The 22301-nt window shown below is 50.1% G+C and overlaps 1 protein-coding gene across 2 annotated transcripts; it reads right to left on the bottom strand.

Annotated features, from left to right (window-relative positions):
- Positions 1–2258: 2258 nt before the first annotated feature.
- Positions 2259–22294, bottom strand: VWA1 (von Willebrand factor A domain containing 1). Of its 2 annotated transcripts, none has more exons than XM_026862779.1 (6): positions 22002–22294; positions 13439–14002; positions 7561–7839; positions 6246–6518; positions 5247–5516; positions 2259–4572 (listed from the first exon to the last, which is right to left on the bottom strand). In XM_026862779.1, exons 1-6 carry the CDS (start codon positions 22072–22074, stop codon positions 4532–4534), a joined length of 1500 nt encoding a protein of 499 aa, XP_026718580.1. In that variant the 5' UTR covers positions 22075–22294; the 3' UTR covers positions 2259–4531. The 2 variants fall into 2 exon arrangements, with proteins under 2 accessions (XP_026718580.1, XP_026718581.1); XM_026862780.1 differs by having other exon boundaries at positions 2259–4566.
- Between the last annotated feature and the right edge of the window lie 7 nt (positions 22295–22301).

The raw sequence follows: 22301 nt of genomic DNA, 5'->3' as shown, positions 1-22301 counted from the left end.
GGTCGCGCGAAGCGCGTCACCCGCGGGGCGGCCCCGCCCCCGTCACGCTGCGCGGGCCGAGTCTGCTGATTGACGGAACGAGGCGACGGGTTTGTCCAGGGACTGGAACGCGATTGGCTGTGGAGGAGGCGAGTGGGCGGGACAGCCGGGCTGGGGACAGGGAGCGGAGAGGGACAAATTAGGGCGGGCGGCGCTTCCCCATAGCAACGGGAGTGTGGCGGCGTTGCTAAGGGGAGTGCTGGGAATAAAATAAATCTGTGTGTTTATGCTTGGTGCGGAGGTGTGCTTCCCTCGCAGATCTGCTCCCAGTCAGATGGCTTGTACTGCGAAAACCAGCGTGAAAGCCGCTAGAAACGGGGAGCAGGGGAAAAAAGGGAAAATATCTGTAAAAGTCAGAAACGCCGCTAAAGCTCACGTGTGAAATCCTGCAGCCTGAAACGCTGTAAAATGTAGAATATAGCCTACACAAAATTCAGCATTCAGAAGCACCCCGGGGGGGGCAGGCATTCAGTTTGTCGTTTGTTTGGGTTTTTTAATTTTATTTTATTTTTTTAAATTTAAATGTTCATGTTTCTTCACAAACGCACACCGAAGCCTCTCAGAAAGTTCCTGCAGAATGCTTGATTTTTCTATCAGATTCATCTCGCTCTTTTTTTTTTTTTTTTTTTTTTTTTTTTTTTTTTTTTTACTGTTGGTGGTTCATTGCTTGTTCTAAAAAATCAAGGTTGTCTCTGCTGAGTGATTTTGGAACAACAATTTTTGGAACAACAATTTTTGGAACAACATTTTGGAACAACAATTTTTGGAACAATTTTTGGAACAACATTTTTGGAACAACAATCCAGGGGCAAAGTAGTTGATGTCTGTTACAGCGTAATATCCCAAACACTCCAGCCCCACTATTCCTCAAAATAATTAAACATTTTCTCTCTGCGGTTTTATAATTTACATGTTGAAGTTTTCGTCTTGGGTCAAAGAATATATATTTAACGTTTAATACAGATTTGATTGCAGTACTGCTTAGTACAGGAGAAGGAAGACAAGCACTAAACAAACATCTATAATTGCACTTGTAGGCTGTTTTCTAAGCACGCCGTGTCTAGGATGGAGGCTCCACACTCACCTTGTACAACCAGCACCGATTTTGTATTGGGTGGAATATTTTCCTTTGTCTTGGCGGTGGTAAAAACATCCCCCGAGCCATCATACCTTTGAGGGGTGTGCTGCATTTCTTAGCGAAGCTGTCAAAGTTAAACCTCTTTGTACCAGGCAGTCACCTACCACAATAAATTAAATGCCCTTCTGGCTGACAGTAGCCAAGTGCAGATGTAACCTCCATGTTGCTTTGAGAAATTAGCTAGTGCATCCTAATTATAGCTGTACTTTGACATCTCAGTGAGCCTGGGATTTTACAGGAGAAGGCTGCAAGCACTACACACCTAAGAGCAAGTTCCTTCCAAGTGAACACAAACATTCTAGCAAGATTCTGGAACGGGGAAAGTATGCTGGTTTTCTTCAGAAAACCGTTAGATGTCTGTCTAGATAAGAGATTGGCTGAGTGGGGTAACCACGCCAGTCCCTGGCAGATCAGCACCTTCCTGGAAGGTGGTGTTCAGAAAAACCGTGGTGTCTCCTTAGGGGATAGCGGGCATCTTTGTATTAGTGAAGAACATGGGAACTCCAGTTTAAATCTTTAGCAACAGCCAACACCACATGCATCAGAAGGTGCGAGGACCCTAAAGAAAACCTGGGAGTAGCTCATCGGCAAATGAAGCTCTTCATAGTCCATACGCACAGAATTTAGCTCCTACTGAGAGCCCTGATGGTTTGTGCTCTCATCCTGCGTCGCTGGCTGGGTGTCATACCCATCGTATCCGTACAGATGGGATTCTTAAACAGCCCTAGAAATCATTAGGCTTTAGGTTTTTTTAAAAAAAGTTTAGTTTAACTTACCCGTCCAACTTAGAATTTTCGTGAGTACTACCAGTTCTGCCAAGATTTAAGGGACATTTACTTTTTGGCTCCTTGTAAAACAATTCTTACTGAAGCCGAGACATTATCGAGACCGATATATTTCTGCTTGTATAATTCTGAGACATTTTGTGGGGGGATTGGGGGTAAAGTTTCATGTAAACCAGACTATGAAGTCGTGGGTGAGAATTGAGATTGAATACCAGCTTTTCAACCCATACCTCTCTTTAGAACAAAAGCTTCGCTTAACAGAACTGCCCTCAAGAACGAAGTAATCATTCAGTAGCTCTTGTATTGTACGTTTAATTGTCTTTTAAAGGATACGTTACAACTGGGAGGGGAGGGGGGGAATGACACGTTAATGTATTAGTAAACTATGCAGGAAGTTGTGCAAAATTAATTTCTGTTCTACAGCGAGAATTAACAAGATTATCTTATTGCATGAGAGATTCCAGAGGCTTTATCTTCCCTTCAGCACAGAGTCTCCATTAAGTTTAATCAGTCACAAAGGCACATTCCAAAGGAGAACACAAATCATGTGAAATCATCTTATCGAGTTAATGAATGACTCACCTCCCTCCTGTACGGAAAGACAGCCCAAGGCAAATGCACCATTAACCTGAACATGACAAATTCAGCACTCAGGAGACGAGCTCGGTGACAAGGTATCCTCCTGGCTCTGAAAGGAGCTCTTTTAAGGAGTCCGTAAGCAGAGCTAACGGAGGGTTTGTGGGATGAGCGACACTGCACAGGGGCTCTCCAACATACAGCACAGCTTTAAAAAAAAGTTCCACGTGTAGGACAAGTAAGCAATAAATTTAAAATAGAACAAGCATTACTGAGGGAAGGTGTTCCCACTGATGCTGGGTTTTGTTACCAAGGAAGTATATACATTTCTTTACAGCCCTAAGCCCTGAATTTTGGAACTATGCTTCTCCAACGGCTTTGTCACTAGGTATTAAAATTGGCCTTTTTTTTTTTTTTTTTCCCCCAGCTCCCCTTACCAAAGAGTAGCTTAGTGACAGTAAATTCAAGCCTAGGGCCAAAGGGAAGGAATCAGATTTAATCTTCTCCCCTAAAAACTTGATTTTTAAGTGTAGCTCAAGCTTAGGGCTGGGTGGAAGCCCAGGACAACAGGACAAGACATTAAAGATGTCCTTGCTATATGTCTCCGGAGGATAGAACCTGGAATGCTAGTGCTGAAGACTTACTGTCCATAATTAGTCACAGAACAGGTTAATTAATCTCCGTATAGCAGCTCTGATAGCAGGGCTTGCATCCAGTTTGGTGAAACTGTGGGGGTGCCACAGTGATTCGGTGGCCGAGATCCAGGCAGCGCTGCGCTGGGGTTTGGAGGTGTGTATTTGAAGAAGAAAAATAACTGGTTTAGGTGGTCTTGCTGTCTGGCTTTTCTTGACTCACTGCTGCTCCTTGAGCTCAGCTGAGGGCTGGGAGCTCAGAGTAACCTGCTGGGGAAGCAAATTGCCAAGTTTTTGAGTTTCCCGCTCTCTCGGACTGATACCAAATACCAAGGCAAATGACCTGGGGGCAACTGAGCCCTTCAAAGTCCATCTGGGGTCTGCATGTCACTGGAGCAGATGAATTGAATACCAGTGCCAGAGGGAGAGCGGAACATTGTTGATGAGACTCAAGAATTCAGCAGGCAGACAGGGAGAAAGAAAACTTTCCTGCTAGAGCACTCTGTCAGTGCCCATCAGCCCTGGCCCTATCGTTCCATTTCTCGGAGCTCACTGACCAAGCTCTGCCATAAACCAGAGACCATCTGGGAACACTAAATTGTCGCTGCACTTTATAAAAGGCAGGACGTCTTTTAATGAAGTGTCTCCATGTCCTGGTCAAAGGCCAAGGGGATTAACAACCTCTTTTTCTTCCTCTTCTCAGAAATCCTGGTGGCTTTGACCCGATCTCCTCTGCCTACTGTACATTTCTGTGTTACGTTATTCTTCTTTCTCTTAATGCTTTTCCCTTCCATCCCTGAGATGCTCTACTTTTGGGATGCCTGATTTGAGCTACCTGTTGAGTACACTGGATGAGTTGGAGGAAAGCTGCTCTTTGTCAAGTGGCTGCTGACAGCAGGAATGGATTTAGCCACGTGTAATCTTTCTCTGAGTGCAGGTGCCCAGAATGAAAGGCCAGGGGCAGTAAACAGCCGAGTCTTGAACAAGCTCATAAGCTGAAAAAATAAAACTGTATCAACATTTAATAAATAGAGAACAGGCGGTAAGCAAGCAAGAGTGAGGATTCATCACTTTGCCTTTCGTTTGTTATTTGTCAGGCATATTTATATAAAAGAGGGTACAGACTTGGGAGCTATTAGTCGAGTTGGTTGTTCCAGCCAAGCCAAACCTTTAAGCTTTGGGAGAACTTGGCTGAGGACAGCCTTTAGGCTTGACAACCAGGACACCTCAACGGACAGTGCAGGCTGGGAGATGATCTGTGAACTTGCCGGTTTCCTCCCCTGACCTCTCCTTTTTTTGGCCAAGTCTTTGTCCAAGCAAGATTCCTTGCTCTTCCGGGAATCAGTTCCCTCCAGAGTCTGTCACGCTCTCTGCCTGTGCTTATATCCTTGGGCCTCTGTAGCTGGGAAGAACACAAAAAGTACAATGTCAGCTTTATCCACCCATTCTCCAAACTTGACTCAGTCAGAGATCTCATCCCTGTGGCCATCTTCACTGTCACTCCAGCCTCTTGCTGGGAAAAAGTCTGTGCTTCTGCACTCTCACACAGCTTTGTTTTTAGCTCTTGCTTCACTTCAGCCTGTCAAGAATCCCTTTGTGCTTCGTGACAGCAAGTGGCTTCGTCGTGGAAGGAGGAAAGCAGATGTGTTGTGCCTTAGTAGCTGTGTTTAATAGTTAACTTGTCCCTGCCACGTTGAAAAGCGAAGGGTGGCCAAGAGTTTAAATTACTTTTAAATAGTGCTTCCAATGCCCGTGCCAGCTTTTAGCAGTCCTCCCACCCTTGTTATCCCAAAGTAGATGCAGGACTGTCTCCACTGCGCACTTTTTCTCCCGCCTGCAAACACAACGCCACTAGGAGGAGCATTGGTCTTAAAAATGGGGGGAAAAACCCATTTTTAGACAGCACCTTTTGGGCTGCTAGCTGTGATGAAGCCCTGTTGGCAAGCTAAGCTGATGAGCACAGAGGATTTCAGCCATGAGAGCTCCCCTGTGTTGGATCTCCAGCACCTCAGGGCCCTTCAGGACGCTTTCCCTTGGCTAAGGTACCCCAGGGTTCTGCCTTGCACCCCAGCTCACCTGGCTGCATGTGCACCATGCGGCACAGCCCTTTGCCCGCCTGGTTCTTGTACACGGGCTTCACACATACTTTGTTGGTGGTGCCTGAAGCCAGGTCTGTGAGCAGCACGCTGTGGATCTGCGGCGAAACGCTGAGGACAGACGAAGGGCCGCTTTGCCGCCGGCATCTGACTCTGTACCCGAGGACTTTGCCATCGGCAGAGTCCCAGGAGGCTTTCAGGGTGTTCGGACCCATGTCTTCAAAGCGAAGGTGCCTCACTTTGGAGCCCTCTAGAGAAAGAAGACTCATGTCACTGTGGGCCGTTTGTATGGACTGGTCCTTACCGCCTGCTCCTTGTTCCTCCTGAGGGGATTTTGAGACGGGGTTGCCAGCCAGCCCGCTCTTTCTCTGGTGTAGAGATACAACAGCGCCTCACTCTACATCTCTGCACTGGAGAAGCTCAGCCTAACTAGTCCTTAACTTTGTCCTGGTACCAGCACAAAATCCTTTTGTTGGCACTGTTAGGCACCGGTTGGCCACCTCCCACACCCTCAGCTTCTGTCATTCCCTGAGCTCCTCACTCTTGAGTCTGAGAACTAGATTTTGCCTCCTGCAGTATCTTTACAGGTAACTCTACAGAGCAGAAGCTTCTGCTGATGAAATTCCCACCCCTCTGACAGCAAAGAACAGACCCTGAGGAGATAGGAGAGAAAGGCAGTTTTCTTTCTTCTTTAGGGAGACTTGGGGATCTCCAAGTCTGTTCTGCTTGTGACTGCACCGGCAGCTTGGCAGTACACACCCTGTAATAGCAGTCATACAGTGCACGTCTGATTTTCTTTCAGTCCTACGCCTTGCACATCTGCTACATCCCAATAGCGTATCATCTGCTGTTCATCAGACGCTGCAGCCTTCCCCTTCTCCCATCCCTCCCCAGTTTCTGGGCTGAGTTCTCTGGCTTCACCCAGAGGCAGATGACCTATGCAAAGAAACAGGCACGCTCCAGACTGCGGCTCACTCACCTTCCTGAGTGCATGCTTTAGCTGACAGGGATTTCTCCTTTCCTGACTTGTAGACTGCAGTCACTGTCACTAGGTAGGTCGTATTGGGTGCCAGATTCTCCACCACAGTGCTATTGCTCTTGCTATCCACCTCCAGCAGCTTGACGGAGTTCCCGGGGAGCGGTCCATACAGGATCTGGTAGCTGATCACACTGTCCAGTGTTGGAGCCCAACTAACCTGGAAGCTGTGTGGTGCAGACTCTGAGATGAGAACCTGAGCTGGGCTTATTTCCTCTGAAAGCAATGTAAAAAAGATGTGAATGAGTGTGTAATTCAAGGTAGAAGAATGCTGTCAGAGGAGCATAATAGACCTGCACCATACTTGGCTTCCAGGTGGAAGAAAATCCATCCACCAAGTGGGTGTTGATAGTCATCCAAGTCAGCACAACCCAGCTCAGCCCTAAGAAAATGGGTTTCTCTACCTGTGCGTCATAGAGCAGGTAACACTACTCAGCTCAAACTGTTCCTGTGTGCAGAAGGTTAATATTGCATGCAATTTCATCTTGATCTTGTCACCCCTGCTCAGATTTTCAGTGTGCCAATTTTTTGCATGTTGCTGTCCAGCATAAATCTGAGTTACTCTTCTGACCCAAAGGACTAGTCTGCACAGAGGGACTAGATCTGCTCCGAGTGCTCCCCACTCCTTCCCTCCTACACAAGGGTTCCCCACCAGTGAGTACACCTGCCTGGAGAGGCAGCATGGACCTGCTTAAGAGCATTACTCTCCTCTAACTGCATCTGCAGCCCCAGGTAGGAGACAGGGATCACCTTGTTCCCATAGCAGCTGCTCAAGCTATGAAGGCTAAAATAGCCTTCATTTAAAAAAAAAATAATTTACTCTTTGGCAGTAACCCACATAAGGCAGCGCTGCTTCTGCCTGACCATCATTCTGGGATAGTGGGTAAGCATGTGCAGCAGCCTGGGCTTTATCCCCCCCCCCGGGCTCTACACCTCAGCCCTGTCAAATACTTGCAAGCTTCATCTCCTGCCACATTCTCCCAGAGCAGTGGGCTCTGCTTTCCTCCAGATTCATAGATTTTTTTTTTAAGGTTGGAAGGGCAACTTATGACCATCAGACCTGATCCCCTGTTCTGGGTGGTCCGGACCATCTCATTAAGCAAAGAGCTGCCAGGTGAGTGCCAGGCTAAGGAAACTCATTATGTTCTGTCCCTACGAGGCTGTGGGATGCAGACCAAGGACTCTCCTGTTTGCTTTATGTATGTGAGACTCCGCACAGTGGAGACTTCCCCCTTGGTCACGACTGTGCACATTTTACCTGCCAGTGTGGTAACCCTTGTTGTCTGGGGAGGGAAGTAGTGGACGTTGGATTCAGGAACGAGTGCCACCTCGTAAGTAGTTTCTGGTGCAAGGTTGCTTAGCAGGAGGCTAGTGTGAGCCCCAGACACTTGCTTTGTCCTCTTCCTTGCTAGATCATCTATCGGGGCATACTCGAGGGTGTAGTAGCCAGTTTCTTGGGAGAGGAGTTTGGGCCACGTCAGACGGAAGCTGCTTGAGGTGATGTCTACTGCATGGAGCCGATCTGCTTGGATAACATCTGGAAAAGAAACAGGATCCAGAAATCACCACTGACGTTAATACACAGAACACAGCACAGCTAAGATACAGGCCCTTCTGGATGGGAGATGTAGCCTACAGCAACCCTGGATGAACTTGGTGTCGCCAAGCCCCTTCACAGCAATTCAAGTGAACCAGACCCTCTTTTCGAGGTTCAGGAGAGCAAAACTAAATCCTTGAAGCCAAGTGTAAAGCTAAAAAAAAAAAAAGTAAAACAACTGCCAACTGAGGCAACAATATTTGAGTTTTCACACCACTCCTACTCCTCAGACAAGACTCTTTCACTGAACAGAGCTTGCAAAGGGAAATGCACATGTCTCAACTGCCATGAGGTGGCATTTTGGCTAAAGCAAGAGCTCACGTGTGTCTGCACAACGAAACAGTTTTCCACAAGCCTCCAAATCGCTCCATAAAGCCTCAGCTTTCCCTCTCCATTCTCTCTGCCTTGTCCTCTGTGCTAAGGCCAAACGGTGCTGGTGATCTGCGGTGACAGAGAGACCTGGGACTGCAGGAACCATGCCCCTGCCCATCCAAGCCTATCTTGCACCACCAAGAACGAATCTGGAGTGGTCCAGCAAGTTGTGGGCAGCTGTTACTGCCTGACAGACGTGTGGGAGTTACTGTGCCTGGTCAAACAGGCAGCTTCTCACGCTCGGCGAGGCGTTACCCCCCACCCAACATGGCAAGCAGCACGGGCGCTGCCCGCGACAAAGCTGGAGACAGAACTCAGGCATCCAGGTTCCAAAACCCCTGTGGCTGGTTCATCCCAAGCTGGTGCATCCCTGTGGAAATCACCTACTAGTGAAACCAAACCACTAAGTTTTGTCACGGATCTGAAGCAGACCAGAGTGTGGAGAAATAAGATTTCTCCCTGCTCTCTGCCTGTAGCCAGTGGCCAGAAAGAAGGGGCAGCACTGGGGACTGTCCGGCATTTGCTGAGGCGGCTGCATTCATCCCAGCTGAAGTCACTCCCCGCAGCATTTCACAGAGCTCCATTGTTTTGTGACATTCAACATTCAGAGCCACTCTTGTGCTATCTCGCCCCTCTCTCCCCCTGCACAGAGGCTTCTCTTCAAGGCTCGTCTACCTTCGAGCTCCAGAGCCCAAATGCCAGACACGAATACCTCTTCTGACGCTTGGCAGTTCCCCCAGCCTCCTCGGCTACTTGACCTTTCCGACACACGTGGCCTCCTGAGCCCATCTGGGGCAGAATCCCACTGCTCTCTGGTCTTCCACAAAGATGGAAACACCCAGGACTTTGTTTCTAGCTCCAGGGAAGTGGCATATGAAGACATAAAGATGTGCGCTTTTTTTTTTTTTAAATGCACCCGGTGGTACTCTCCAGCTCAAACTTAAACACTTCACAGAATACTCTAAGTAGCTCCCGCTGCCTGCCCTTTATGCAGAGGTAAAGGGAGGCACAAAAGTCTGCCCAGACCTGCAAGAGAAGAGCAGGTAGCCTTGCACTCTCCGACTTGTCCCTTAACCAGGAGAAGATCAGCTCTTCTCTGAGCTACTCCGAGTCCCTGCCAACTTCCCTGTACCAAATAAAACAGCCTCAGTTTTTCCTCTGAGCTGTTTTTTGGCCCTTCCAGAGAGGCAGGGACATTTCCCTCCTCCGTGCCCTGCCCGCGCCCAGCCAGCAGCACTCCACCGCTCAGAGCTTGGAGGAGGCAGAGGGTGGGAAGCAGCACCACGGGGCCTGGGGCACTGCACCCTTCAGTGAGCCCCGCAGCTAACAGTGGCCAAACCACAAAAGAACAGGGAACAGAGGAAAGGCCTCAGCGCCAAAAATCCTGCCAAAAGTTCAGGGAATGGAAATAAGTGAGCTTGGAGGCAGGGCCCAGGGCCACTGTGAATAAATCAACCAGATTAAAGGGACAGGGTGCCAACACCTGAGGGGCGTGCTGCAGGAAACCCACAGCAAACAGCTCTGCCCCTCGTTGCCAGGTTAAAGATGCCTTGAGTGTATAAAGAGGGCAATAAATCCCAGAAAATAGATGCCCATGGGATGCTTCACAGCACCTCCTTGCTCCCAGAGGGAAGTAGCAAGTTAATCTCTTGGTTTAGACCCGGGCAGCGCCTTCCTAGCAACACTCAGATACAGTTTGTGACGCACTTGCCTTCCACCTCCCACCTCTCAGTGACTTGAAACACTATTTTGCAGCCACAAGTTTGCTGGCATCCTGTGAATGCTGTTGAGGTCAAGATTAGACTCGCAGGAATGCTGCTACTTTCATGATGTGTGGAAGAAATGCAGCCAGGCAGCAAATGAGAATGTTCTAGGCCTGGGTACATGTTCCCCTCTCTGCAGAAGCTTCGGCTAGGACTTGGGACAAATCACTTCTTCTTTGTGCCTCTATTTCCCTACTTTGATATGGTTCTGATTCTGGTAGGGGGGAACACACTTCTCCGTTATGAGGGGGGACATTCAAGGTCGGAGATCACTCCCTCTGGTCCCCTGCTCATATTCAGCACCGAGCTCAAAGCCTTTGCTGCAGCAGAATTATCCAGGACCTTGTTTCAGATCAGAAGCGTGTTGCTCTGAATGTGCACGGGGAGCGGCTGATGCTTTGTGACTGCTGGGCAGGTGGGCTCCTGCAGAGCTTGGCGCAGGAGATGGTGCCAAAGGATGAAACAAGTCAGCAGCTGCCAGTTCAACTGGCTGAGGGGAGAGCAAGTGGGTGCTAGCACAGAACCTGATGTCATCTCAGAGGAATCCCTTGGTTTCACAATATTTGAAGGTTCTTCCCCAGAAGGAGAGCACCAAATGCCGTACGTCGGGTACATAATATAGAAGATGCAATGGAAGAAGCCTGAGCTAAATCCCCTTTCCTTCACACTAGGAGGGGCAGGGGGACTTGCCAGGAGCCAGCAGTGGCCATGGCCATAGCCGGGCTGGCTGGGAACTGGAGCCTGCTGCATTCTGCAGCCTCGTGTCGGGGCCCTGTGCTAAGGAAAAAGAGTGGGAGTGATCACACACATCCATCCCCAGTCCCTGTATTGCTCCCTTCTGGGTAGGACCATTACTGGAGCTATTTCACATCCACCATGTCTAAGCAGCAGCCGATCTTCTGTGTCGCAGCCAGGTTTTTCAAAAAGGGAACTGAGGCAGAGACATGGCATCCCTTGGCCTCATCAGAGCCTGTAGTGGGACAGAAATATAGTTTGGAAGGATAAGGCACCTTCCTTTTGTCTGCTTGTCCAAGTAGCAGTTGTCTTGCTGCCTAGGACTGAAAACCCTTGATGTGAACTCCAGACTCAGCCCTAAACTGTTCATTATATTATTTGTCTGCTCAGATCTCTGTTCAAATTTCCAAAGGCAAAAAAAAAAAAAAAAAAAAAAAAAAGAAATTGCAACAGCAATTGCAACAGCAACTCGGTAGCCAGGAACCATTGTGCTGGGATATCTATGGAGCAGGCATGAAACACTCCGTTCCGGGATAGGAGGTGGAGGGAGGAGAGCAACTCTTGACAAAGCTTGTTTGTGCGTCTACAAAAGGCTTTTAAAACACAGTAGCAAGAGATGAAGATAAGATAGCAGTGATAATAAAACCAGTCTGGGCCATTCCAGAGTTGGAAAGGGACAAATTTCTGCCTGCCAAGGATGCTGTCTGCTCCTGCTACCCCAGGGGCCAAAGCAGGAAGGGTGGTGAGGAGGGCTGTCTCCTCCTGGCAGGGAAGAGTGGACCTACGTGGCTTTATTAAGGCTAACTTAGGTGATGTTACCAATTTCTGGTATTTTGCTTAAAGCACCAGCCCCTGGATTCATGTGGGAATCTCCCCTTCCACTAAAATCCCAAACCGGTAACTTTTAGACCCGGTGAATGCACAGCATACGGCCCTCAGGCACAGCAGAGTATTTATTACCTTTGCAGATTTTATGACCTTCAAGACAATTTTGTGCTGCAAGGATATGCAGGCAGGTTCTCATTTTGGAATGCTATTTTATACCATCTGGACTCAGGAGGCACTAGAAGCTGAAACGGCCACTCGAAATGAAACATCTGGGGGACTGTGTGGTGTCTGGTACAGTAGGACTGCTGGTACAACCCCGTCCTCATACAGGGGAGAGGTGGGTGGCTGGAGGAGAACGTAGTCCCTGCGTGGGATTTGTTAAGTGATCATGGGTGGAAATAAAAAAATAAAAATAAATAAATTGCTGCATACAGAGGATGCTGTGGAAAGGATTACTTGGACACTCCAAAGCCGGCACTAACCAACTCATATAGCAGAAGCCAAATGAGGAATTAAAATAGGATTTCCAATGGAGAGAGAACCTCCAAAAAAAAAAAAAAAGAACGGAAAGTCTGCAAAGTCATAGTAACTCACTCAGCTTTCCAAACAAATCCAGAGGTATCTGGGAGGCTGAGGCAAACCCCCTGCTTTGCGATCACGGGCACTCCCACGCTGAGCTGCAAAACGAACACGTACTGTGCGGTGCAGCATGCAGGTTAGCGTGAGATATTCCTCTCGGCTTCCAAATGCCTGTCGTCTGGCCCAGATTATGGCTTTGGGTCTCCTCAGACCCTTTCCTGGATGCTTTAAAACACAGGCCTGCTGAAAATTCAAATCTGCTGCCTGTTCCTGCTCTCTGCACAGCAACCACCACAGCCACGCTAGCAACGAGGAGGCAGCAGTTGGCCTGCTAAGCCTGACGAGTTAGGGCTGGGGTTTCCTTCCAAGGGCTGGGCTAGCCAAGTCGAGCTATAGATCTGGCGGATGTGGAACACGTTACAACAGGGGATTTATGGAACAAAAACATTCCTCTCCTACGGTCTTAATGCTGATCGCAAGCACCATCCCTAATTGCTCTTAAGAGAACAACAACCGCCAGCCACTGGTAGGCAGGAGTTATCCCGGTGTGTGTAACCAGCCACTGTGCCTGGACGTGGTGGAGGGTAAATGTAGGAAGTCAGATCCACCCTAGACAAGAGTTTGAGGGGGTTGACAGGACTAAATCCTTCCCAGGCACACACGTCGCGTGTCGCGTATGCCATGTGTTCAACACATTTGTGTCCTCTGCCTCCATCAGACGGCACGCAGCCAGACAGAGGAAAAAATCCACCCTGAATGTGAAAATCAAGTTGAGGGGGTTTAGGCACCTTGCTCCCACAGTCACCAGCCTCTTACTGTAGTTAAATCATTGCCTGTTCAGGAAGCCTTTGGTTAACAATTAACCTGTGCAGGTGGGGGCATTTTCATGACACACTCGAATCGTACAGGTGTCTGTGACCCGCATGATTCATTTCACAGTCTTGTTGGTTTTTAAGGAATTTTATATGCTGCCTGAGCCTCCTTCCTTCATTAACAACCGAACGACTCATTACAAACAAGAGTTCATCCCACTAACGGATCTGCAGAAGGCAATTTGTCCCAGTCAGTCATGGGCCCTTGGACAGAGATACTTGTCCCAGATCTCCTAAAAGCTTTGGTTTATGCTTGGACCTGTGGCGTTGTGAACAAAGCATCTCAGTTTGCAAAGGGGTTCTCTCACTGCCCGCCCTGCAGAACCAGGCACTCACTCATATTCAGCCCCGTTGCAAACTCCCAGTGAGCACAGCCCAACCCCACTGTACCTAGGATAGCATCTCGAAGTTCCGTTGTGATGATGGGTAGGTCGTCAACATCCACAAAGTGCAGGTGCTTCTCAGGAGGCTGGCTGGCAGCAGCAGAGAGTTCCAGGTAATTCCCCCGTCCAGTGCTGACTATGAAGACTGTTACTCCCATGTCCTTCAGGAGCTGCATGGGTTCAGAGATGTCATCAGTGGAGAAACCATCCGTCACCCAAACCAGTACCTTGGGCACATCTGGCCGGGCACCAGCTTCATCACTGAAGAGCTTCTCCTTGGCGTAGGAGAGTGCTTTGCCTGTGTTCGTGTCACCCATGAGCTGCTGAGTGTTCCGGATGGCTTGTTGCAAAGTCCCACTGGACAGGTACCGGTCAAACGGGAACTCCATGGTGGGCGTGGTGCTGATGTGGATGATGCTGGTCTGGACATCTTTGGGGCCGAAGGTGAAAGGTTGTACAAGGTCCCACATGAATTCCTTGACCCTGGAGAACTCATAGTAGGAGACGCTGCCAGAGCTGTCCAGCAAGAAGAGGAGGTCCCCCTTTGAGTTGGAAACAGATGGCTGGGGACCTAGCAGGGGAAGAGAGAGGGAGCTGTGTTAGTGGAATGCTGTGGACCCAGACCTGCCCACCCTCTGCTAGCAAAGCTTGGTTATCTTGTGCCAAATCTCAGGATTCAGTGAGAATTTAGCTGGGTAGAAACCTCAGAATTTGCCCCTTTTTATTATTTGCATCTAGTGTGAGGGCTCCTGGGTTTTATTTTCAGTCTGGCTGTCAACTCTTCAGGCACTTCTCACCCCATGTCCCCAGCACCCCGTCTTCCCTCACTGGACAGCTTTGCTTAGGCTCATCTGATCACAGCTGTTCTTTGGAACGTTTTGAGATGCTCACCCTGAAGTGTTAGAGATTTGCCTGTGATTGCTCAGAAACTAAGTTCTCTTAGCACCTTTTGTTTTAAAGGACATCACCGCCAAAAAAAGCTTTTTCGTGATTGTTCAGAAACCAAGTTCTCTTAGCAGCATTTGTTTTAAAGTACATTGCCAAAAGAAGCTCTTTCTGTTGTGAACAAAAAACTGGTTCCTACTTAGGTCCAACCATCCGAATTGGTTACAGGGAGTAAGAGGAAAAAGAAGTTCATGAGACGCCCCCCTCCACCCCCCGAGTGAGTAGCAGGATTGTGACCTGTGTTGGACAGTTTGTCTCCCACCGCTTTCTTTGGGTTCAGCCCCACTTGGAGAGGTCCCAGCCTGCTGTAGCCCTGCCCAAGAGGGTCCCTGCGAGGAGAGAAGTCAGAGCACTGCGGTGGGGCGGGAAACACCTCTCGGAGGCACTGCAGGACAGCAGCCTAGCGCTGACCTGCCTGCCCGTGGGACCCTCTCAGCGGCAGGCGTCAAACGCGCCTTGGCCAAGAGGGTAAGAGATGCGAAGGAAGAGTTGGAGCGATAGAGCAGCAGCGGTGGTGTGCCTGGTCCTTATGGCGCAATCTCCAAGCACACAAGTGCTGCGGCTGCCCTACCCGACGTGTTTCGGCCGCCTGAGGCAGAGAGCAGAGACTCGCAGCCCTCGGTGAGCCGTCTCAGCCCCGCTGGGCGCAGCTTGCCCTCTGCCTCCTGGCAAAGGCCAACGCTGTGGGGAGGTCTGGCCCTTTGGAGCTCACTCCTTTTACGTGTTCTGCGCCGCAGCTACATCAATCACCATTCAACAGAGGGAAGGCTGGGGATGCATCCCACCCGGCTGCTGTGCTGAGCTCTCCAGGAGCAGGGAGAGGAGCTTTTGAAGTCATGGTTTACACATTTGCAAAGATCAAGACAGCAAGGAGGAGCAATAGCTACTTTTTTTTCTTTTTTTCCCCCCACCTTTCTATTCACATGCATGATCCCTGCTGCTCAAGGAGCTACCTGGATGGCCAGAAGAGACCTTGTGTCTCTCAGAGGAAAAAGGCCGGTCATGGGAGAGGAGAGGCAGCCAAAAGACTGAAAAACTGGGATGGAATACACCTCAATTCAGCCTAGTGCCTGACCCCTGAGAAAATACAGCTCCTCATGGAATGAGGGCAGGATGAATGCCTGATACTCTCCTGGTCCAAATTCCATCAAGATGCATGGGAGGGAGCAGAAAATGGCATTGCAGCAGTGGAGGGAAGTAATTTCCCAGGACACTAATCTCACCTCCTCAGTCCTGCAGAAGGACAGGGGGCTGGAACAGAGCAGGGAGCCAACACAGGGTAGAGGAGATGCCCTGGACTTGACACTGCACTTCCACACCGCCCTCAGGCAGGGTCTGCAAGCACTGCAGGCTTACAAAACCTCATGACAGTCTTTCCAGGCACATGTTTTTAACCCATTACAGATAAACTGAAAGACCAGGGCAGTAGGAAGAAGCAGGAGCTCAGGCACAGGAATCGGGGTAGAACTAAAAGTACAACCCACAAGTCCTGGATCCTGCTCTTAGTGCTGCAGAAGAAAATGTCTCTGAGCTGCATCAGCTCGCACTCACACCTCTTGTTACACAACACCAGGCTGATCCTGAGTACTTTCTCCTCCAAATTGGAAGTGGACATGTTCCCGGAGCTGGGAACATTCCTCACCAGCCGGAGCCAGCAGGTCAGTCATGCCCTGTGCCAGGGAGCTGCTGCTCTGGGCTAATCTGCAGCAGCCCCAGAGAAAGAAGCGAACTGGTGATCGCAAGACCAAGAGCAACTGCCAAGGTCAGGAGCAACTCTGGGGCCAAATTACAGGTTTATCCCATCTTATGACGATGGCGGTGTCTGGAAGAAAAAAATGAGCGGTATTTGGAAAAGAATGAAATGATAAAGGAACTTGATGAGAAAAACTGCTGGCTCTTCTCTCCCAGGAGATGTGGCTCATTGTCAGAACAGGCTGCCTCGCAGTTCAAAGGCGACGGGTCCACACAAAGCTGGCAGAAAGCTCCCTGGTTTCGACTACTGTTGGCAGGCAAGTCTGGAGTGGAGGGACTCCACCCTAGATCACTTTATAAAAACCGGGTTAATTTTGATGTTTTCTTGCTCTTCTGAAGACGTATTGACCTCCTTCCCCAGACAGTCTCGGGAGCAGCACCTCAAAGGGGCTCTGGGGCGAGATGTCTGGGAAAGGGCTGCCCAGACCCATTTGTGCAGAAGAATGCAATATGTCAGGAAGAACATGCTTCCGAGGGTGTGGCCTGGGGTCGCGCTCCATCTGACTCGTTTTCTCACCATTTCAGCTAAACTGCCATGTGGGATGCACAAACATATAGGGCACTCCTCCTCTTAAAACCTGGGAGACCTGCAATAGCTGGAATATCAGTAATGAATTTGGAATTCTTGTAACCACCGCCCTGCTTTCTGACGGCTTTTGAGGTGCAAGAAGGGAGAAGAAGCCTTGGACTAGAGATTCCTGTCTGCCCCTTTGGACTCGTTTATCAGTGAAGGGATCAGGAACGTGGGGTGGCCAAGACATGTGAGCTCTGGAGCACGGATGGACTTGGTGCAACACACAGTGGTTGAGTGCTGGAGCCAAAACCACAAGGCAGTAGACAACTGAATGGAAAAGCTCCTGTAAAATTAATTGCTCCGAGGAGACGGCTCATGCAAAAACAGCTCTTCCCCTGCAGAAATCCATGTCAAAGCAGACCCGGAGACAGCAAAGAGCCTGGCAGGGGGTTGCTGAGCCCCCGCTGGGCGCTACTCCAAGAGGCGATATAAGATGGCAAAAATCAAGAGGAGGGAAAGGGCAGGGGAAGAGTGAGTGTGTACGAGAGGTCTGTTACATGTCCTGAGAGTGAAACCCAACGACCTGAGCACAGGAAAAATCATGAATCAGCACGGCCACAGCCGTTCAGGGTACAGCACAAGGGGCTCAAGGGGAAACAGAAGGTGAAGTGGTTCAGGCTTGAGCCACAGGGGACTTGATCCTCTTTGCCCAGTTGTCATTTGGACAGTGTTTACCCTGCTATTCCCTGGCTGGGCACCGCTCAGACACCTGCCTGTGTGACTGGGGCATGAGTGCCTGGGTCTGTCCCGCGGCAGGAGCGCTCCTGTCTGTGTGCTCAGGAATGTCGGGTACATGGAGAAAGGGCCGGGGGTGCTGGGAATGCCCACAGGATGGGGGACAGAAGTGTGTGGTCAGGAGCACGCTGCCTGTGGTGCAGTACAGGCGTGCCCTGCAAGAAAGCCAGAGTGCTTGCATGCCTGGTCTGTAAACACACAAATAAATATGCTGTGCTGCTGCAGAGGCCAAGACAGCCCAGGAACCACGGGGAAGGTGCTGGCTGAGATGGCAGACGCGTATCAGATCTCCTGAAACAACAGGAGAAAGCAGACGGAGCCTTTGGAAGCGGAGAAGATTGAAGTTACCTGGCGGTGACTAAGCAAGAGACGCGAGGAGGCAGGAGCGGGACCTGCAATCCGTGTGGATGACAGCCAGTTCTGCGGGATGCAGCACGGCTCAGCCCCGTGCTGCAGACACACACACCCAGCAATCTGGCATTCAGAGCTGAGCAGAAAATAAAAGTGAAGCCCAGTCAGCTTTCCAGCTTGCCCATAGCAACATGCCAACACAGTAGAGCTCAACCTGTGACCTACAGGTCCCTGCCCCTGGTTCCTAGAGCTCCCTCCGTCCTGCGGGCATTTCAGCAGGGCAGAGCAACAAGGGCTTTCTTTAGAGCTTGTGGCTGCACGAAGCAAGCCAAACCCCCACAGCCATGGCTCTGTGCTTTCGCCTCCACTGGAACAAGTATGAGCCACTTACTTGGCTGGCAAGCCATAGAGAGAGATCACAGCAACGTGATTGCCACCTCCCAGGAGAAAATCACTGCTTCTCCCCTCTGCTCCTCGCCAGATTGAGGAGTGTCAACTGGTTTCCCAAATGTTGCAACAAAACAGCTGTGAAAGTTTCTGACCCTGGCAGGGCAGGGATCAATGGCCAAAGGACGTGGCTCACGAGGGGTAAACAAGATCACATGCGCTAGCGCTCTGGGAGGGGAATTCAGAATTCCCCGCGAGGGAGCAGATGCGAGCAAATCCCACTGCTGCCAGAACCACCTGCGTGGGGGAACACAGGGGTGGGAAACCAGCATGGAACACCTGCTCAAAGGAGAAGAACGTCCGAGGAGAGCCAAGAGCCATGCCCCTGTCAAGTCCCACTCTTGGCTGGACCCTGCAGCTCGGGGGCACCGGGCGAGCTGGGCACAGTGTTGGTGTCCTTTAACTAGTTTCACCCATCAGACTGGGAATAGCTGTGTTAATTAGGAGGCTCTCCAGGAAGAGCTTGGCACCCTACGTTCTTCCTGAAGGGTAAGAAAGCGTTGGTTAACAACAACTGGTTAACAACTGGTTAACAAAAGCAACAGTTGCACTGGCGGGCAGGTATATATTCTGGAGCTAAAGGGGTTGTCTGTGGGTGGAGCAGAAGGCTAATCCTTCATACAGGCAAATACCATTACAGTTACCTCTACTTAGCACAGCCCTGCATAAAACGGGAACAAATTCCTCCCCTTTGGATTTTGTCAGCAGAAAGGAGCCGTAAAAAAAAAAAATCTAGACAGAGGAACCCGCTACATCAGGAGCGTGGCAGTGCTTATATTTTTACGGCTGGACACTCCATCGTCCTTCAGGTTTAGGTTTTTCGATTCCCTTCATCTTTTATCCTTTGTCCTTTGTCCAACATAAACATGCCATCTGTGCCAGAGGTGGGGCTGTGGAGATTCCTTACCAGTAAATCCCTGCATTACGCAAGCAGCTTGCTGTTTTCTAGCAGTTTCCTTGCTTTACAGCAAAAGAAGCTCGGCTCTTTGGCAAGATGCCAGGCGAAGATTTCTCACTTGCAGTGGGATTCTCAGAGAAGGGGCATCCATTAGCACCTTCCTGCCTCCCGAACTGACAGGCCTTTGCTTCCGAAGAGCTGAGGAATAACTCTGCCGGCCTCGTGTATCATTGCTGCTCCTGTGCTCAAGTCTGGGGAACAGCGGAGAGCTGGTGGCAGTACCCTGGTACCCGGTCGGCAGGCACAGATCAGTCACGCAGAGAAGTGTTTGGAAGGGATGGATATAGGAACAAAATGTCGCCGTGGAGTTAGTGCTGCCTATTTAAATGCTTGGCTTTTCCAGGAGAAAACCAGCTGGTCAGACTTCCCTGTTCCACACGGAGATGCTGACAGGAGGCATCCGCTTCAGGACCTCAGCTGGGACCTGAACACCAGCCACATGCCTGATGGACATGGAACTTGGAACTTGTAGAGCACTAAGGATTTAACAGCCAAAAAAGATCATGTCCTGTCTTGGTTAACTATGTTTGAAATTCCATGTTTGTTTTCCCTTCTCACTATTTGGCCACGCGAGGAAAAAAGTTCTGCGATGAGTTTGGGGGCTGAAGAACGCAGTCGGTGCTTCCCTGTGGCCCCTTGGGGTCACAGTGAGAGGCAGGAGGAGAGAGGCACCACCTCTCCCTGAAAGAGAAGTGTCCCACCAAGCCAGCCAGGAGGTGTTCTACCCTTAAAACCCCATCAGAGAGAGGCCTGGGCCATGGCAGATGCTGGATCACCTGCCTGCTTATGGAGCTGAGCCCCACCAAGCAAAGCATACTTGTGTGACTAAAAGCCCAAACTGCCTCTGCAGGTTCCAGCTCGTCCATGACACAGATTACAGGCTGTAGGTTGAGAAATGGCCCTTCAGACAAATTCCTCTGGCAGGAAGGACGCTGGGTTGCCATCTTTTACCATCTTTTCAGGAGTTTCACTATCTCTGCTGTTTTATTTAGAGCCTCAAGAGTCCTGGAATCATGGAATTATTGCCAGGTGCTGAGCTGGGCTTCAGAGATCAGTAAGTGCAGAGCCCTCTACACCGTCTGTATGGATGGGCTATGTCTTTATTTTTCACTTGCTGTGCCCACAGGGACAGCAACATCCCCGTCATTTTCTGCTGATGCTAGTCCAGAGTAGCCAGGTAACGACAACCTAAGTTTCATTTATCAAAGCCCAGACTATCAAATGGTGGGACTTTGCACAGATGCAACAGAAATCTGAATCTGGACCCAAAGAGGAAAGGGATGGAACTGGCCATGCAATGCTTTGCCTTGACTCTGTGCCTTGGTGCACTAAGCCAGTAGGCATTGTCCTGAAAAAGCTAATAACTCCTGGGCATGTAGAAGCACCACTGGCCACCCAGCAGCTTCCCCACTTTGTTCACTGGAGCTGAGAATAAAGCCACGATCATTCACATTCACTCAAATCCCCAGGACCCAGAGTTACGGACACGCATCCCTACCTCCCAAACAGTCCCCCTCACTCTGGGATCATGGCATACCACCACAGCACCTCCAGACCAGAGCTAGCCCATGCCCAGGAGCCCTGCCAGACCTGCTGTTTGCTCCAGGTTGCTTTCAGGAGCACCTGGGAGGAGGCTCCGAGGTCCCCGCATCACAGCCGCTGGGGCATGGGCACCGCGCTGACCAGCAGGTTCATTTCCTCTGCAGGTGCCTGGCAGCGTGCAAGCCAAAGTCAGCACATCAGTAACACAACTCGCACAAGTTTGCCTCTGGAGCAAGCCACAGTCCTCCTGGAAAGCCACGGCTTACTTGTTCACATACTCTGAAAGTCTTGAGCATTTTTAGCCTGGGCTGGGGAACTGTCACATACACTCCCACGGCAGCAGAAACGCGTGACAAGAGGAATAACTGCTGCCTGCGTGGACACCAGTGTTGTGACAATGCCAGAGGCAGCAATCCCAGTCCTGAACCCCGCTGTGTCACTGAGGGACAGCATCCAGTGCCCACAGACACGCCCTGTGTACCAGAAGCAGAATCAGACCCCAGCAGTCTGGGCTGCTGCCCGAGCCTGAGGACCTCCTGTCCGGAGAGGCAAGAGGTTCACTACTCCTTTCACACGGGATCACACTGCCCAGGTGCAGTGACAACCAGACACAGCCAGCAGTAGCCCTGCAGTCCCAAGGACAGAACCTTTTTCTACTTGCAAACACAAGGCAGAACAAAAGAAATTGCATCAGCTTAGCCATCACCATGGGGGCTAAGCCTGCCCAGCACTCCAGCCCATGAACCAGAAACGCGACATTCATCTCCTCCACGTCCCTCTCCCTGCTGTCAGTTCTGCGAGACTGACCCATAACCGTTTTTCCCAAGGAGCATCCAAGAGAAAGCATTTTAAAGAGGAAATATAATGACTGAAGTACAGAGATTAGCAAAAGAACAAGACAGGTATGGCATCTAATCACTTTTTACCTCCCCTAGTCGATGTGCCTCAGTACACAGGTAACAGTGAGGAGTCAGGACTTTTTTCCGTATGATTGCACTAAAGTTTCTGAAACGATTTCCTTCCTGCTGCTGGAAACAAGCAAGATAAAATTTCTTTCTAATACGGCAATTTTAGAAGGGTTGTTTTTTTGTTTGTTTGTTTTGTCTTTGTGCCAGCAAAGTAACGTACGAGTAGAGCTATACACCTAAAGCAGCAATATAACTTCAGCTTTTATTCTGAAAGAGGTTCATGAGAAGCTCTCAAGGACCGGGAGGTGTTAAGTGGGGGAAAGTAGTAAGGGAACACCTTGCCTTTCCAGGCACTCACCTCTCTCAGGTGCGTTCTGTCCCGCAGCAAACTGCAGCCACAGACCAAGAGAAAGCACCGTCTTGGCCAACATAGCAAAGTCTGGTCCTGGGCAAACTACCTTAAATCCAAAAGCTCGGCTCTGTGAAGGCAGATGAAAGGCTTCCGATCAGTCATATTACATGCAAGGATCCACCAGATCCCAGGGTGCCACTTTTACGCTGCTCATGCCTTGAGATCCGCCTGCTTCTCTCTGTGTGCTGCGCTGGGCTGTGGTGTAAGCTCTGGCTCCTGGAGGCAATTTTCCTTCCCCCCCCCCCC

Source organism: Athene cunicularia (genome assembly GCF_003259725.1).
Source record: "Athene cunicularia isolate RWA chromosome 21 unlocalized genomic scaffold, athCun1 chr21_part1, whole genome shotgun sequence".
In the NCBI taxonomy this organism is placed as follows: domain Eukaryota; kingdom Metazoa; phylum Chordata; class Aves; order Strigiformes; family Strigidae; genus Athene; species Athene cunicularia.
Note: the sequence above shows the minus strand (reverse complement) of the source record. Positions and strands in the feature narration are given on the sequence as shown.

Coding starts and splice junctions, on each gene's coding strand:
- VWA1 (XM_026862779.1), bottom strand. CDS start 22,074: ATGTTGGCCAAGACGGTGCTTTCTCTTGGTCTGTGGCTGCAGTTTGCT. Junction 5,517..6,245: donor TAAAGCATGCACTCAGGAAG/GTGAGTGAGCCG, acceptor TTCTTTCTCTAG/AGGGCTCCAAAGTGAGGCAC. Junction 4,573..5,246: donor CATGGTGCACATGCAGCCAG/GTGAGCTGGGGT, acceptor TGTTCTTCCCAG/CTACAGAGGCCCAAGGATAT.